Here is a 17,455-nt window from a genome sequence, read left to right on the forward strand (position 1 = left end):
ATTTATGTTTACAATGGGGTCCACAAGTTTACATTGAAAATCTGGGATTCTAAATATAATTTAAACCTGGAAATAAAACGTTATAAGATTTAAAAAAATATTAAAACACAAACCAAATATTACTCAAATTAACTATGTTGATAATATAATTTGTCATGAAAAAATGCATGAAATATAAACATTAAATTAGAAAAATGCTAAATATAAGCATTTTCACTACTAGTCTGTTTTGGGCCCCACTGTGTATACAGTATAATTTTGAGGTTATAAATGTGAGCTGTGTTATAAATCTGTGTTTTTTTCAAATATCAATCATAATCAGGAAGATAGATCTGTGCGTTGTGTGTGTCTGTCTGTGTTTGCCCTGACAAGTCAATCTGCTATGGATTTTCAATGGGTTCCCCTGTGTCAAGAATTGACAGGTATTTTACGCATGCTTTTGTATGTTTAAAGCTGATGACTTTGTTTTATTGTCTGTGTGTGTAGGATGAACAGGTTGAGTACTCTTCCAAGAGGGTTTGGATCTCTTCCGGCATTGGAGGTTCTGGATCTTACGTACAACAACCTGAACGAGTCCTCGCTGCCTGGGAATTTCTTTTACCTTAGTAAGTCAGCAACACACAATTTATCTTATCACCACCATAACTTGTGTTGTTCTTGCATGTCATAGCCTCAGCCAGCAAGCCCGCAGACTGTTGAAGGACCATTTATGGATTTTCTGATACGAAACTAAAATACGTTCAAAATCGCACGATCAAATCTGAGTGAGACATTTTACTAAGAGTGTGCAAATAACATAACAGTTAACATACATAATTATCATCATAATCTTAATAATCTGGTACTGTCATAGGACGATGATTATTAGTAACAGAGGACTAATAACCTGTTATTTTAATGGCAGTCACATAATGATAGCACCATCTTAACATTAATCAAAGTCTCTGATCTCTTAACTACACACACAAACACTCACTTAAAGTCCCTGTGTAATCAAAAATAAAGTTTTGCTGCAGGCCGTATCATGCCCTCCACATGGTTTAATGTGGCCCGCGGCTCATTTATCTTAAAAGCGTTTTTATTTTTCATTGGATATTTTAGTTAACTTGCATTGAGACCTAACGTGTTCAACATGCTCAGCGTTTAACATGCTCAGGGTTGCCAGATAAGATATTTGTAATCTGGCAACCATGCACGCGAGTACACTTTTTCTGTCTCGCTTTCCCCTTTGAACCAATTTAGCGATCTGTAGTGCAATATTCTGCTCAAGGAAGTGTTATACGGCTAATCTGTGTCTATTCTTGAGGCTGCTTGTGATGTTTGGTGCTACTTTGCAGGTAAACCTTTTCAGTGATTAAATTAAATATAACAGTAGATCTCGGCATCATTGACGCACGGAGGGGTAACCATTGACATGCGAGCAAAAGCAAGCCAGAGACGAATATGTATATGTATTTTTATTTGTGCAATTTAGAAATGTTGAAGTCCCTTCACCCTGTATGTTAGTCTAACTCTTGCAGTATTTATTTATCATAGTCATGCAGCCTGTGTTATTCAGTTGTGTGCTGAACGTCAAACCATCGAGGAGACCCGCATCATGACCCTTCTAGTGTGTAAACGGGTAATGTTTTAGAAAAATAAGTCAACTCACTGCTTTGCACAAACATTAAAAGTTCTATAAATTTCCAATTTGCTTTTATTTATTAAAATAGACCCCTGATGTAGAGATTGTTAAATTGAATAATAAATTAACAGGGAAGGAGAGATGGTAAAATAAATTTATAAGCTCAGCCTTTATTTATTTTTGTAATGCCTGATAGAAAAGTATCTATCTTTGTAGAGCAATGTAATACTTTAGGCAATTGCAGAATAGTCTCACTAGTCACAGATACACTTCAGAAAATTGAGTACACAAGTATTTATGGGCTTAAAAGTTACAAAAATCAAATCAATGCAGAACATTGTATCACAAAAGGAATACAATGTGGCCCGTCATGCACTACTTAAAGCCAGATGTGGCCCTTTTACCAAAATAGTTGCCCACCCCTGCCCTAGTGTGTCTGTGTTCTAACTGGCGCTGATCATGACTTTGCATGGTACTTTGAAAGGAGCACAATCCATGCTGTAGGGGCAATTCCAAAAAGGTTTTCTGATAAAAGTAGTTCACCTTTCAGCCTTCTGAAGCTCTCACAATGGAGGGTAATTGTCTTCGTATGGAATAGGGCATAAGAATGATGACTTCTAAATAAGACTCACTGATGCCAAAGCTGAACGAAAGGAAACTTGCTGGAGTTTATTTATATTTTTCTGCAGACGGAGGTTTCTTATATACCGCTCGAGTAAGTGTTGTTTATTCTTTATACTTGCTGTATTGTGATTTAAAACGTAAAAACAAATTAGCTTCTACTCGCTTGTTTCACATTCATCTGTATTTGCACAACGGCTCCAGCCTTGTCCAAATGTTAGCAAAGTCCCTACCCTACATTTATTTCTCGTTCGAAAAGCCGTTTCACTCGGAAACACGTCACAATACAGTATGCATTCGGTCATAACTTCCATTTCATGGTGACTTTAAACACATTCCCAAATTATTTGTCATTGCTGTTTGGAGTGGCAGTCACATCAGATATCGGCTGTGATATTGACTCGCAAGTTAAATGGATAGGTTTCATGAATGAGTCACATCAGCCAATCAGAGCATTAGTTGGAGAGGAAGTGGGAGTGACCAATTCTTTGCTATGTAAACACAGATGGGGGTGTCTGTGAAGGTTTATTATGATGTCTGTGCAAAGTTGTTTGCACAAAGTAATTTATATGCCAGTATTTTATTTTAGACAAGAATTATTTTGGTGATATATATAACTACAGGTGTCTTCACCGATAATGGTAGTCTTACGCTAAAAATTATGATTTAGACTTTACTGCTCATTTTTAAAGGCAAAACTTCAGTTTTATTTGTATTGTTACCTTTTTTGGGTGTAAGTGGATTTATAAAGAAATTAGTTACTGTAATTGAATTCCTTTTAGGCACAAAAAGTAGTGTAATGTACATATTAAATTATTTTAATCAGATTACAGTTACTGACTTTCAGTGAAAATTGAGTAGGTTTCATATCCGGCCCGTGCCTCAGGCTGTTGGGAGTTAAGCGTGCAGGATGCTTTGTAGTGGCAGGCAAAAGGCTTGAGACTTGCCATGACTGTCACTTTGCCCACCTCACAACTTTAAGTTGTAGCCAGGCCTGATTTACTTTTTGTATTGGATTTGAAATATTTTAGTACAGACAATTGATTTCCTGTTTACTTGCTTTTTTTAATTGTTTATTGTCTGTGAATGGGCCTATGTGTTTATCTCTTGTCACTTTGAACTGAAGTACACTTTATTTGTGTGTATATTTTATGCTAGATTTTGTTTTGACCCTGTGTTTGTGGGTGTGTTTGTGTACACTACCGGTGAAAGTTTTGAAACACACATTCTTTATTATATTTTTTTCCTTCACATTTTAGAATAATAGTAAAGTCATCAACTATGGAATAACAGAAATGGAACTATGGGAATTATGTTGTGACTAAACAAAATCTATCTAAACTGTGTTATATTTTAGCATCTTTAAAGTAGTCACCCTTTGCCTTGAATTGCAGAATTGTACTCTTGACAATTTCTCAACCAGCTTCTTGAGGTATCACACTGGGATACTTTTTAAACTGTATTGAAGGAGTTCCCATCTATGTTGGGCATTTATTGGCTGCTTTTCTTTATTATTTAGTCCACGTCATTAATTTCAAAAACTTTTTTTTTTTTTAAATTTTTAGTTTTATAATGAAATAAATTAATATGGTGGCACAATTATATTTTTTGTCTACAAAACTAATTTCAAACATTTAAGCATATGCCTTCAGATCAAAAGATTTTTAAGATCATGAGAAACATTTCAGTCAAGTGTTTCAAAAGTTTGACCGGTAGCGTATATGTGCGCAAGATTGTAGTCGTGTTATATCAATCAGAGATGAACGTTTGTATTGATCAGTGGTTGCAATACTCCAGCCTCTTAACACGCACCTCTCTCTCTCTCATTTCAGCCACCCTGCGCGCGCTCTATCTCAGTGACAACGATTTTGAGATTTTGCCCCCAGACATCAGCAAGCTGGCCAAGCTACAGATAGTGAGTCATTTATCTAAATTCCCTCTGAAATCAATTGCTTTTGTGGCGGTGCTCTGTGCTGTGTGTGTTGGATTTATTCTCCGCAGCGTGTTCTTTATCAGACGCAGTGAAAGGTGATTTAGAGGCTGATCTTCACGTCGCTCAGATCTGACTGGATGCACAGTCACAAAGCGGATGATAATTAAACTTTTTTTAACAATACAACATAAGACTCCATTCAATATGCATTTAACTTCTGTAATTTTACATGTTTCTGAGTGAAAGAATGTTCACTAGGAAATAATGAAGGGTGAGGCTAGATTTTATCCATCAGTATTTTTATATTATTGGCCTTAATTCTCCCCCCTGCTTGCTGTGTGGTCTTTGCTACGTAAGAGGAAAAGAAAAGGTGTATCTGAGTTTGAGAAAGTTAAAGTTTTGATTAAAGTTTGTTTTCATAATCATTTTACAACAGTATAACTCATGAATTGTACACAATAAAATCAGAGACATTTCTTAAAGGAATGGCTAACCCAAAAATAATAATTATTTACTCATCCTAATGTCGCTCCAAACCACTTTGACTTTCTTATTTTCCGTGGAACACAAAACATTTTTTTTTTTAAAAATGTCTCCACAAGGTTTAATTTGCCATATAATTGGGGCTGTCACGATTATTACATTTGGCTGATGATTCATTGTGAAACAAATAATTTTGATTATGATGATTATTTTTCTATTTTAGGGATCTCATGATTATGACAATTAATCTATTCATGTTGTTTTCACAATCATGCATAAATGCAGGTGTATGTGCTTCTAAATATTTCAAAATACTTCAAATATCTATCTCACTTTTTGGTCCACTTTAGTTTTGGTCCATTTTGCATTTACACTGTTGCTGCAACTCAGCCAACCTGATGAGGAATTATATTATATTAAAGTATACAATAGTACAAATGTATGAACCCACAATGAAAAATAACATTTAGAATTACATAATTGTTAAATTAAAGTAAAACTGGAGCGCTTTGAATTCACTAAAATCCTTGTTTATATTTTCACGGTAATTTGGCGCCATGATGCCACAGTAAATTTAATCGAAGAGATTGTATAGTTTAAGAAGACGTGGACTGTAGTGCAACAAATTGTATACTTTTTTCTGTGGTTTTAGGTTGCTTTTTTTTTTGCTCTATTTGTGAGCTTAATAGACTGGAGTCACTATAAACTTTCATTAAATGCCAAATAAATCCAATGAACACTAAAACGTCACCATTTTTGTTCCATGAAAAAAAACAACAACATGGGTCTGGAACGACGTGTGAGTAAATTATGTCAGATTTTTTATTTTGGGGTAAACAGTTTCTTTAAGCAAGCAAAAAAGGGAATTTTGATTTCATGTTGTCTGTAATACTGTCTGTCCCTTAACTAAAATTATTTTTGACACAACAGTTGAGAAATTTGTTATGGGTGTCGCTCTTTAATTCTTCTGCCTCTCTCTTCTCAGTTGAGTTTGAGGGATAATGACCTCATCTCTATGCCCAAAGAGATAGGAGATCTTGCTCAGCTAAAGGAACTTCACATTCAAGGGAACAGACTCACAGTACTGCCTCCTGAACTTGGTAAGAAATGTAATTAGTTGTGCATATATCTGTTTGCATGTAATTTAACCCTAAATCCAGAGGGCAATGATTGGCCGATAGGGATGCATACATAAAATACATTTCTTTGCACTCTTACCTCAAACAAAAGACATCCACTCTTACTTGCATGTTTTTAATCAAGAGTGTCACACTTACTGGCTGCAAATACAGAGGGGACCACACCTCACTGACCCCACAGTGTGTTGCTGCTGCAGGTCAACCCGGGTCAATCTGCTCTCCGCCTGTCTTCACTCTGAGAAAACCTACACACACACACACACACGTACACGTAAAGCACACAAGACCTGACTGCCCTTCTGACAGCATTTTTACTCCTGTCTTGTTCCATACCAGCAACTTAATCTATTCTAGTGTATCAGTATAAAAGCATTATGCCAGCACTTACCTTAAGTGTCATATAAACATCTGAAACGAAAGTACTTGCCTTCTGCAGTTAACAATATTGAAATCTCCACACACTCTCACCTTTCCCTGCCTATGTTTCCTGGGTGTGTTAAGAGGTAATTTACTTGTCTCTCAGGACTTGTAACATATCCTGCACAATTGTGCTATGGACATTAATGATAGGTGTGCAATTACTTTTCTAAACTGTCAGACAAAGGATTTTCAGCATTTAACCTCCTGAGCATTTTCCCATTTCCTTTTTTGATTTGTTTCTAGTAGCTCCTTATAAACGTAAAAAAAATGTACGACCACATATGTTGTCAACGGGACCAAGTTGGGAAATTTTAAATAAAACCAAGCTATTTAATCAAATAGTTTATGTTTCAAGGAGTATTGGTTATTCATGTTTTTGAGACGTTACAGACATAACATTAGAAATTACCATAAATAATTATTTTTCAAAGTAATAGCCAGCATCATCCAATCACTGCCAACCATGTTAAAATAAAATAATACATTATAAATTCTGAATCTATGTACTGATTACCAGTGTCCCATGTCTGCCAACCATGTTGAGTGGTTCAAACATCATATACAGCCTGAAACTGAACTTTTGGTTGTATGTTAAGAGTGAATACACTTCACTGCATAGTGAACTATATGATGCTTCCTTGCTCCCTATTTAGTGAATGACTTAACCTCTAGTGTGCTGTCTGTCTGCACTGGTCTGTTCAGAACAGTCTGAAATGCACCTTATTTTCATCCTAATTCCATATAAAGCATCTGAAAGCAAAAATGTTCAGCTTTTGGATGAAGCCATTGATTCTCAATGTGATAATGCACAGTAAATATAGGATTTCTAAGGAAAAAATATGCTACACATTAGTGTACATTCTAAATCGCAAACATTTTTAAAATGGCGTATTGGATGAAACTATAGTCTCAAACAGGTTTCATTGTAAAATTAGAATTAGGTTTCTTACCAGATGTAGTTTTGATGCCATTTCTCCTAAAGACAAACTCTGATGTGGTTGGCGGCAAGTTTGTTTTGTCACATGACTCCGTGCAGTGAAAGCTTAACTTACAACTGACAGCACAGAGTCTCCTGAACTGTGGTCAGTCAGTTTAAATGAATTAAAATTATGTTTTGCATATAGCAAAGCCAAAATACAATGTCCACGCATGTGTCTGCGGGGTTGCACAAGGTTAAGATGGTTAAACGGGTAAAACAATTCATAGATTTTCATTAAAGTGGGAGCCCTTTAGCAGAAAAAAAAAAAAGAGCATAAACTGGTCCTAATTGGTAGCCCATAGCAAACACCCTGGCAACCGTCCACAACATTCCAGCATCACCATGGTGATTTTTGCATGGGCAAGTGTCACTAATATGTACTTCAGGAAATATAAAAATCTAGTTTCATGTAGTGTTTCAGGAATAAGCAATTGGTTGTTGGTGTTCTAGGTGTGTGTGAATGCTCTGGTCAGCAGGTCTTTGTCCTGTGCTCCCTGTAGGGTAAACTCTTCCAGTGAGTAGCTTGTTAGGACCCCTCTGTCATGTCCCTGTAATCCCAATCCACAGACCTGCTTCGTTAAGACTGCCGCTGTGTGTGTGTGTGTGTGTGTGTGTGTGTGTGTGTGTGTGTGTGTGTGTGTGTGTGTAGAGAGAGAGAGAGAGAGAGAGCCCAGCTAACAAGGTGCAATCAAGCGCACATGCCAAGAACAGGAATGGAAAAGGAGGAGAGGAAAAAAGTGAGGGATGTGAACAAGAGTGGAAAGACGGATAGTTTTTGCCATTCAGAACATCTCATGTGTAAAGCTTATGTTTAATACGATTATGAAATTTGAAAAGAGGGTGACTAGGGAGGAAATTAAAACCTGGACAAACAAAGTCTTCGGTAACATTGATTTTGGAAGTAGTTGTACATATAGGTCTGTCTTATAGGTTAAGGGCAAGATTCCACTAATGGTCATGTCTGAGTGCGTTTGTGAGGTGTGTCGTTGTGTGCCGGGTTCCAGGTTTAATTTCGCCCTCCTCTTTGACAGCTCGCTCAACACTTGCTAATCAGAAACAATTTAATTAGACCCCTTGCCAAGATGCACCACAATAGCACTTTGACCTGTACTGCTTCATCTGTACAGTTTTGACAAAATCTCTGTTCTTCTCTTCTCCTTTTGTCTCTTGTCTTCAAAACCCTTCTCTTCTTGTCTCATCTCATTTGTCTCGTCTTGTCTCCTTTCTTCTCATCTCCTTTTTGTCTCCTCATTTCTTCTTTTCTCGTTTATTCTTTGTTTTTTCCTTTCTCGACTCCTCATCTTGTCTCTTCTCTTCTCATCTTGTCCCTTCTAATCTTGTCTCATCTTCTCTCGTCTCTTCTTATCTCATCTTTTCTCTGTTCTGGTTTCTTCTCATCTTGACACGTCATCTTGTCTCATTCTCTTCTCATTCATTGTGTCTCGTATCCTTCTCTTATTCTTCTCATCTCGTCTTGTCTCCTCTCTTCTGGTCTCTTCTCATCTTGACTCTTCACATCTTTTCTCATCTCGTTTCTTCTTTTTTATTTGCATTGTCTCTTCTCGACTTGACTTTTCTTATTTTGTCTCTTATCGACATGTCTTTTATTATTTTCTCTCATCTCTTCTCAATTTATCTTTCCTAATTTCTGGTTTCTTCTCATCTCGACACATCTCCTCTTCTCTTCTTGTCTCGTCTGTTTTCTTCTCATCTTGTATTGTCTCTTCTCAACTCTTCTTGTCTGTCTTCTCTTGACTTGTATATTCTCATCTCGTCTTCTTTTCTTAACTACTCTTGTCTCGTTTCTTCTCATAAAATTTTGTCTCATGTCTTATCGACCCTGTCGTATGTTTTGACCCTGCTCTTCTCGACTCTTCTCATCTTGTCTCTTTTCTTCTCATCTCTTCTTTACAACTGTTTCAAATCCTCTCTCTCACTCTCTCTCCACCTCACTGTTTCTCTCTGTAGGTAACCTGGACCTGACGGGCCCGAAGCAGGTGTTTAAGGCTGAGAATAACCCCTGGGTGACTCCTATAGCTGACCAATTCCAGCTGGGCATCTCTCACGTGTTTGAGTATATCCGCTCGGAGACCTACAAGTAGTAAGTGATTTGTCCATCCCTTTGTGTTTTAAATTAAAATTAAAATGTTCATTTAAAGACCCACCCTATACAGTGTATTTTGTTGACACAGAAGAGATGGTGGGCAGTTGTTGCTCAATGGTTAAGCATCCTGGCTGCTTTCATAAAGGTTACAGGTTTGATCCCTGTTAGGACTGGGTATAGGAACAATAGATAACATGACCCCAGTGCTGATTGCCAATATGGTCTGGAGGTTGGCATTTAACACCAGATCACCCCAGGAAAACTAGTCCTCTCTTAGTGTCAGATTTGTAGCAAGCTGGTTGTGTCATTACCATCTGTACACATCACAGATATGGTGTTCAAAGAACTTGTCACACAATATACAGCTCATTTACCTCCAGGTTTCAAAGCTCTTTAACAGCAGTATCGGTCACTTAAGAATCATTGGGCACTCAAGGCTGTTTGCTTGATGTACTGCCCAGCCTGCGGTCAGATGTGCTGTACTCGGTGTGTTCGTCATCCAGCAGCCTGGGGCCAGCGAGGACCCTGCTTCCCCTGTGATGGATCGGATATTACAACTTACTTCAGTCAGTAAAGCATGGCAGCAGTCTCGGCACTCCGAGGCCATCAGATTCAATTAAATGAGACCACCTCAACCCTGATCCATAAACTCTCACTGGGTCTTCAAAGTGCTGTAGGCGATAATAGCTGTTCTGGAACTTCTTCCAGACTCCGCCACTGAATTAGACACACCCCAGTGTTTCCAAAACTCCTCCCAAGAGTTAAGATAATTAAGAAAGTATTTTCTTTTTTATCTCTCTGTTGCTGTCTCAAAGACAGGTGTCATATTTCAGGACACCTATTTCGGTGATATCTGTCAGGTAATAGCAATGTTTTGTGCGTGCCATTCCATATAGAATCGCTTACAGCACCTTTTAGAGAAACTTTCCACTAAATACGAGGTATAAATTTAGTCCCTCTATACAGGCCAGTTTTATTGTGGCACATATTTTTTCTGGAACAACCCTAAGGATGGTGATGAAAGAGAGGAAAGTTGCACTTATTTTATTATTTCAGGATCTGATGATTTAATGCACTATCAAACTAATTAAAATGAAAGCTGCAGGCACTACCCTAAAAGCCTTGTTTCTATGATTCTGTCTAAGTCCCACACAAACAGTCTTTCGTTTTCTATCGATTTTCATACTACAAAATTATTATTATTTATTAAGTCTTTTGCATAAGTAAAAAAAAAAAAAACTGTTTGGATGGATCAACCAGCCAAAAACCTTATCGAAATCCTTTTGACCTGGGAAAAAAAGTTTCCGGACTAATTGTAGCATATGTTTTACGGCCCTGTTCCACTTACCAATCCCCCCGAACAGAAGAGGCAAATCCCCCTCCGTTTGATCATTTAGCTGCTTGCTGTGCCGCTGTCTGGAGAAGACCGTTGTAACCCACTTAGCGGAACTGATCTTCCCCTACAGGCATAGCCAGAACCACCACGCTTCTCAGTGTGTGCTGACACTGTGACAGTGTGTGTGAGTGTGCGTCTGTGCAGTGCGTAATAATCAGATACTGCTATCTGAAATGTAAAATATGGTGACTATAAAAAATATTTCAGTTTTGTTGTTTTTGTTATTTCTACTGTGCATGTGATAACGAAAAGTGCAACCTGCTGTGCAATTTACAAACAAATAATGTGTCTGGTTCTTTTTAATTATTCATTCTAACCAATTGGAGAATCAGACTGAATCGATCACAGGAGTCATTGGTCTGAATCATGGACCGAATTGGTCCGACATCTCGGTTCTTCAGTAAATTGACTGAATAAGCTGTAATAAGCCGAGAACTGTTACTGTATTATGTGTACTTTTTTTAGAAATGTTAAAAATGCAAATTCAAAAGACATACGGGCAACTTTAATCAATATATTCTGACCTATTGTTCAAATTATGTGTAGTTAAAGATATATATCTGTAACAGAGCTTCAGAGTTTTGTTGTACAGTAATACATTTTAGGGTGCAAAACAAATGTCTATGCTGCTGAAGCAAAATCCTGTAGGATTTAACTAATGGCATTGACTAATGCTGTTTGTGTTTTGCGAAACTTAACAGTATTGCTTATGATTCTAAAATGTAATGTACAATGCATTATATTGAATTAAAGTCCACAATGTTTGAAGGTTACGTCGATGATAGCTGACATTGTAGATTCTCTTTGATAAATGGGAATTTTTTAGCTAATCAATGCCATCTGTATCTGTCATCAGTTTCATGTCAAGTAGTCATAAAAACCGCCTCATGCGTTAGATTTCTCAGTCAAATATCTGAGACTAAGCAGATCTGACCGTTATCTATCTTTACCAAGTTCTCTTTTGTGGAGACTTGGTAAAGTCTGACTTTGACAACCCGTTTGACTTTGTTTCTTATGTGGAACCCAAAATAACATGTTTGAAAGAATATTTGGGACTGAACCTTTTTTTTCATTCAATGAAAGTGAATGTAACTGAGACCAAACATTTTGCATAACATCTCCTTTTGTGTTCCATGGAAAAAAGTCATACATGTTTGGAGATACATGAGGGTGAGTAAATTTATATTAAAATAAAATATTTTTGGGTGAACTAACCCTTTAATTTCAGGGAAGGGATTCTGGTGTGTTCCTCTGTTTGTTTAAATATATGTGTGTGTGAATGCATGGTTGTGTGATAAAGAGAGACACTGGCTGTCTCACATTAGACAAGTGTTAACGGTGTGTAATTCTCAGTAGGTGCATGTCCATGGTTCAACAGTTTCATTCTCACCTGACTAAATGTCCTTCAGCTAAGAAATCACAAGACTCACACCTCTCTCTCTCTCTCTCCCTCACCGCTCCTAACCTCATCTAGTTCTCACCCCTGATGTACATTTTCTCATTTAAGATCACTGATCCAGCATCTCCCAATACCAAAACAGGATGTTAAAAAGACATCCACTTCCAGACTGCTTTTATTTTGACTAGGCATGGGGGAGTACACTGCAAAAAAAATCATATTCTGTAAGGTTTGTTAATTGTTAAATGTGTAAACAGAAAGAAATAGTAGAATGGTATTATTTAAAATGATGTACACTTACATCACTGTCGTATCAGTCTTAGAGGAAAATATGCTCTATTCTACTTATGGTGTTGAGCAACATTCATTAATGCCAACAGGTTGAGATTACATGACCGGACAAATATCTCTCGATTTATCTCAATATTTCACTACAATTGGACTGTTTCAATTGTGGAATAAATTAATAATGGCTAACTGCGAATAGCGCATTTTAAGGGTGTACGCGCAACATAAATGCAACTTTTAATGCCTTGTTGTCCTGTAAAAATATCCAAACATCTTTAAACAGGGTTTGTACGGTTCTGGAAAGCCTGGAAATATCAGGGAATTTTACAATGGTATTTTTCAGGCTGGAAAACTAAAAAGATTTAATCAGCTAGAAATTGCTCTTGTTTAGAGTAAGGGGCCGTTCAGAGATAAAAAAAAACCTAGACGGTGCGCAGTTAATATAACAGAATGCAGGTGTCTTGAAACGCTTTTTAGAAGTTGCCGTTTTAACCTAACACGGTGTGTAAAAAAAGACGTGGCCTCTCATGCAAAACGTGACGCAGCAGTCAAAGTCATCTGTGTAGCCCATGTTTACATTAAAAAACTATTTAAAAACAGCGCAGACGAGTCAAACATGTTCTGCGAGAGAATCTTTCTTTTGGGTCTATTATGGGTCAATATCGTCTGAATCAAAATAATTTTTTTAATTTGTTGCCGCAAACTCCTGGAAAAGTATCATAAAGTGTAGGAACTCTGTTTAAAATAAGATACATTCACCTTATAAACAAAACTGCATAAGATATTACGGCTTGTGTTCTGATAATGTATCATGAATATTAGTGAATTTTAACTTAGTGCATTTGTAGATTATTTTATTTTACACGGGGGAACTGGGTAGCTGACCTCCACACCTGGAGTCATGAGTTGGAATCCAGGGAGTGCTGAGTGACTCCAGCCAGGTCTCCTTAGCAAACAAATTGGCCCAGTTGCTAGGGAGGGTAGAGTCACTTGGGGTAACCTCCTCATGGTTGCTATAATGTGCTTCTCGCTCTCAGAGGGGCGCGTGGTGAGTTGTGCGTGGATGCCGTGGAGAGTAGCATGAAGCCTCCACACGCGCTATGTCTCCACGGTAATGCACTCAACAAGCCACGTGATAAGATGTGCGGATGACGGTCTCCGATGCGGAGGCAACTGAGATTCGTCCTCCGCCACCCGGATTGAGGCGAGTCACTATGCCACCACGAGGACTTGGTGTGCATTGGGAATTGGGAATTCCATATTGGGGATAAAATAAATATATAATAAATAAAAAAAATATAATAATTTTACATGAAACAAATGGTAAATGGTCTGCACTTATATAGTGCTTTTTTTTTAACCTTAGAGGTTACCAAAAGCGCTTTACACTGTGTTCCAATCACCCATTCTCACACACACACTCATACACCAATGGCGACAGAGCAGCCATGCAAGGCGCTAGCCTGCCAATGGGAGCAACTTGGGGTTCAGTGTCTCGCCCAAGGACACTTCGGTCATGTGGGCCGGGAATCAAACCACCAACCCTGCGATTGGCAGCCGACCTGCTCTACCACCTGAGCCAGAGCCGCCCCTCAAGACAAAAATACTATGACAATAATAATTGGTGTGATATAATCCCCCACAATTTGTAAAAATGTCTGTTCATCCCCACCCCCCAACACCCCCAACCTGCCCAATTTCCGGAAAGTAATCATTGTTTTCATTCAAATTTGGCTTGGTCACAGTGCATGTAGTGGCGGACCTTGTAAAATGACAATGTTAAGATTAAGCCTTGGATGCTTCAGAAACGTGCAGGTGCTAAGAGGTTATCCCTCTATGGTTAGCGTGTACTAACCAATGCAAATCAGGTTTAAATTCTAGGTGAAGTTACCTACTTAATATTCATAAGCCAATATTTTTTTTTGACCTGTCATGCATATTTCATGGGGCGGCTTGTTAACCTGACAGAAGGATCTTATATTTGACTGACAGCGTAGGGGAGACTCTCCGTGCTCATAATGCATTAACATATCGTAAAGCCGCCTCCCCTCCATCTTTTATTCATTTCTGACACTAAACGCTTGTTGACCGCGGTACAAGTGCTGCACTTCTCTTCACAGCTGTCCGGGGCTGAATGAAAAACCGACCGCAATTAACTTCCCCAACGGCACAAACCCTGACATACAGACACACACACACACACACACACACACACACACACGCACGAGTCGTTTGAAAGAAAAGCCACGGGTATGAGTCAGCGGGAAAGAAAGATCACAGATCATAAATTGTATGCATGTTTTTGATGGAGAGAGAGAGAGAGAGAGAGAGACCCTGTCATAAAGTGTCTAGGGTCAGAAATCCCCTTGCTATGTGAGTTGATGATTACCTCAAGAGTACAAACAGAAAAAAGGCAGCACAGTGCTGCTAATGTGATGTAAATGAAAAGGTCTGTTAGCATAACAGGATTAAAGCCTTATTAGATGAAATAAACTCTGAAATGCTCCAGACATGGTCTGATTATGTGGGTTACTCTCTGTACAAACCATGAAACTGCTTGATCATCTAGTCTCTCAAACAAACATTGATTTTTTTTATTTGATTTTGTAAAGTACATGTCAAAGCTTCCTATTGAAAGAAGACTAGGATTGACTCTAATTTAAGTAACGGAAGATATTGGTATTGTGCATAGAATTGCTATATGAAGACGTAAGGTTTTTGTTTCAGAAGATGATCATGCATCGTCTTAAAGGAACTTTCCAGGTCTAATACAATTTAAGGTATCACAGAAAATAGTTTGTAAAAACAAGCAAAAATCGTGTTCACAATAATGCACTTACAATGGAAGTTTCGATCCTGATCTCATGAAAATGATGTGATTCATGTCCTTACATGTATTACAGCAATTCCAAGGTGAAATGTCCACTGTGTGGCACTAAAAAGCGAGTAGCATTTTCTCCCAAATAGATGCCATTATTAAGGTTAACTATCTATCAGATTTTAAATCGACAAAGCCTACCTTCCTACCCTAAACCTAACAGATAATGTCATAAAATGCATTTGCAACCATATCATTTTATGCTACTCATTCAATGACCCTTTCGCCTAACATGTAACATGGCTCTGCAAAGTAATAGTACATTTTTTAACTACTTTGATGTCTATGTAAAGTCGGTAAACCCTCTGACTTTCACACAACATGCTGTTTACATGGAGAAAAATCCACCTAAAGGAATTACATCAGTGATGCATAACAGAAGTTCATCCACCTAGAAAAGTAGTCCAACTGCTGAAAAGATGGTTTAGGACCAATTTTGACAAGTTTTTACAAACTGAGTGATCATTGTCTGTTGCGATTAAATAATGAAGATGCTTAACTAAAGTCCATAGAACTTTAATTTTTTTTAACTAGGGATTTCTTCAACGTTAACCCTTAAACTTTTGATTTTGAACATCAGGACACACTTAATCTGACAAGGTAAAAAAAGAGAGAAAAATCACAAACAGGTAAAACAATAAAAACTTAAAAAATATGTTTATACATTTTTTTGCAGCATGTACAGTTGTCAGATGATTATAATGAAAAAAATAAAAACATTTTAATTGTTATTTTATAATTAATAAAATTTAATTGTAAAAAGTTTTCATTATTATTGCTTGGGTTCACACTTGAGATATGCATTTGTATGCATTCTGTTATATGTTGCATTTGTGATTTGTTTAATTCTAAACAATACCTACTGGAAAAAATATTAATTTATTTTCTGCCACAGTTTCACTGTTAGTTTCCTGCATGGATCTTGTCAGTGTCAAGTTCCTGCACACCAAAATCCATGAACATGGTAAACCCTATTTAGTTACTAGGTTTTACAAGTGAAACATATTATTAGCAGCATCAAACTCATTCTTGGCCTACAGTTCCACTGCACTCAAGCAAATGAACATCGTAATTTAGAACGAGTGCTTAAAACATTTTGCTGCCTTTGTGAATGTGACAGAAAGCATAAGCATAACTTTAGCCTACCTAGTCATTACATATCATGTAAAACTACATTGAATCTGGTGTTTTTATGAAACAGGGGTTATCATTTATTATCCTGTATGCTGTATTTCCAGTAATTCCATGGGATGGTGCTCACGGAGATGGTGCTTAAGGTTTGAACCGATCCTTTTTTGTGACAAACTTTACAGACTGGGTAACCATCAATGCCATGTTGGCAGTGGAAATTAAGGTTCAGGCTCGGACATGTCTGTATGATTCGTTCATACTGCACTCATGCTCTTCTCTGCTTGTGCCGCACTCATGACACCTGCATTTCACCTTTTAAATTGAGTGACAGTCGAATGTAACATGAGGAAGGCGCAGTTAAAAGATTTATTTTATCTCATCAAGTTTATATAATGCAGTAAATGTCGCCGATTCAGTCTTAATTAAAAAATAAAAAGTTCTGAAAACAATATGTCTGTATATTCATGCAATTCCGTCAATGAGAATATTTAAATGGTATGATAACGTCCGTTTTAAAACCGAGGTATATTGTGAAACCTTGAAACTGTTATATCCCTACTTAATGAAATTAAAAATGACGCGCTCAGCACACAGAACCGAATGGAGCACATCTGTTACTCTGAGCACGAGATGGAGTTGTAGAGCACAGAACCGCTCTGAATACACTGTAATAATGCTTATACACAATACAGACAGGACAGAGCAGCGTGCATAGACTTTGAAGCGAACAGCTTGATATAGTTATCGATTTAATGAAATTGTTTTTAGCCCTTTGCACGTCATATTGCGATTTTATCTTCATTAATTGTGCAGCCCTAATATATAAATATGTGTAATTGTGTTATATGAATATAATACTATATTAATGACCATTGAGTATGCTGCAGTAATAAAGCAAAACAGTCAAATGTGAATACGCATGCACATTAAAACTTTTAGGATTAGATCCACTTCATCATTGCATTAAAATCTGCAGCTAGGAGTACTTGGAGAGTTGGGCAATCTTCACATAATGACAAAATATGATGCATTATATTTTGATTATGCAATCTTTTGTACA

General features: G+C 37.4%; 1 protein-coding gene across 1 annotated transcript in view; it reads left to right on the forward strand.

Annotated features, from left to right (window-relative positions):
• rsu1 (Ras suppressor protein 1) overlaps positions 1-17,455 on the forward strand; it is a 46,954-nt gene that overhangs the window by 9,744 nt on the left and 19,755 nt on the right. The window contains exons 5-8 of the mRNA XM_052113721.1: positions 487-605; positions 4,078-4,160; positions 5,647-5,761; positions 9,168-9,300. Of these exons, the coding sequence (XP_051969681.1) occupies positions 487-605; positions 4,078-4,160; positions 5,647-5,761; positions 9,168-9,300 (450 nt within the window). The remainder of the gene's footprint in view (positions 1-486; positions 606-4,077; positions 4,161-5,646; positions 5,762-9,167; positions 9,301-17,455) is intronic.

This window comes from Xyrauchen texanus, chromosome 41 (assembly GCF_025860055.1).
Source record: "Xyrauchen texanus isolate HMW12.3.18 chromosome 41, RBS_HiC_50CHRs, whole genome shotgun sequence".
Classification (NCBI taxonomy): Eukaryota; Metazoa; Chordata; class Actinopteri; order Cypriniformes; family Catostomidae; genus Xyrauchen; species Xyrauchen texanus.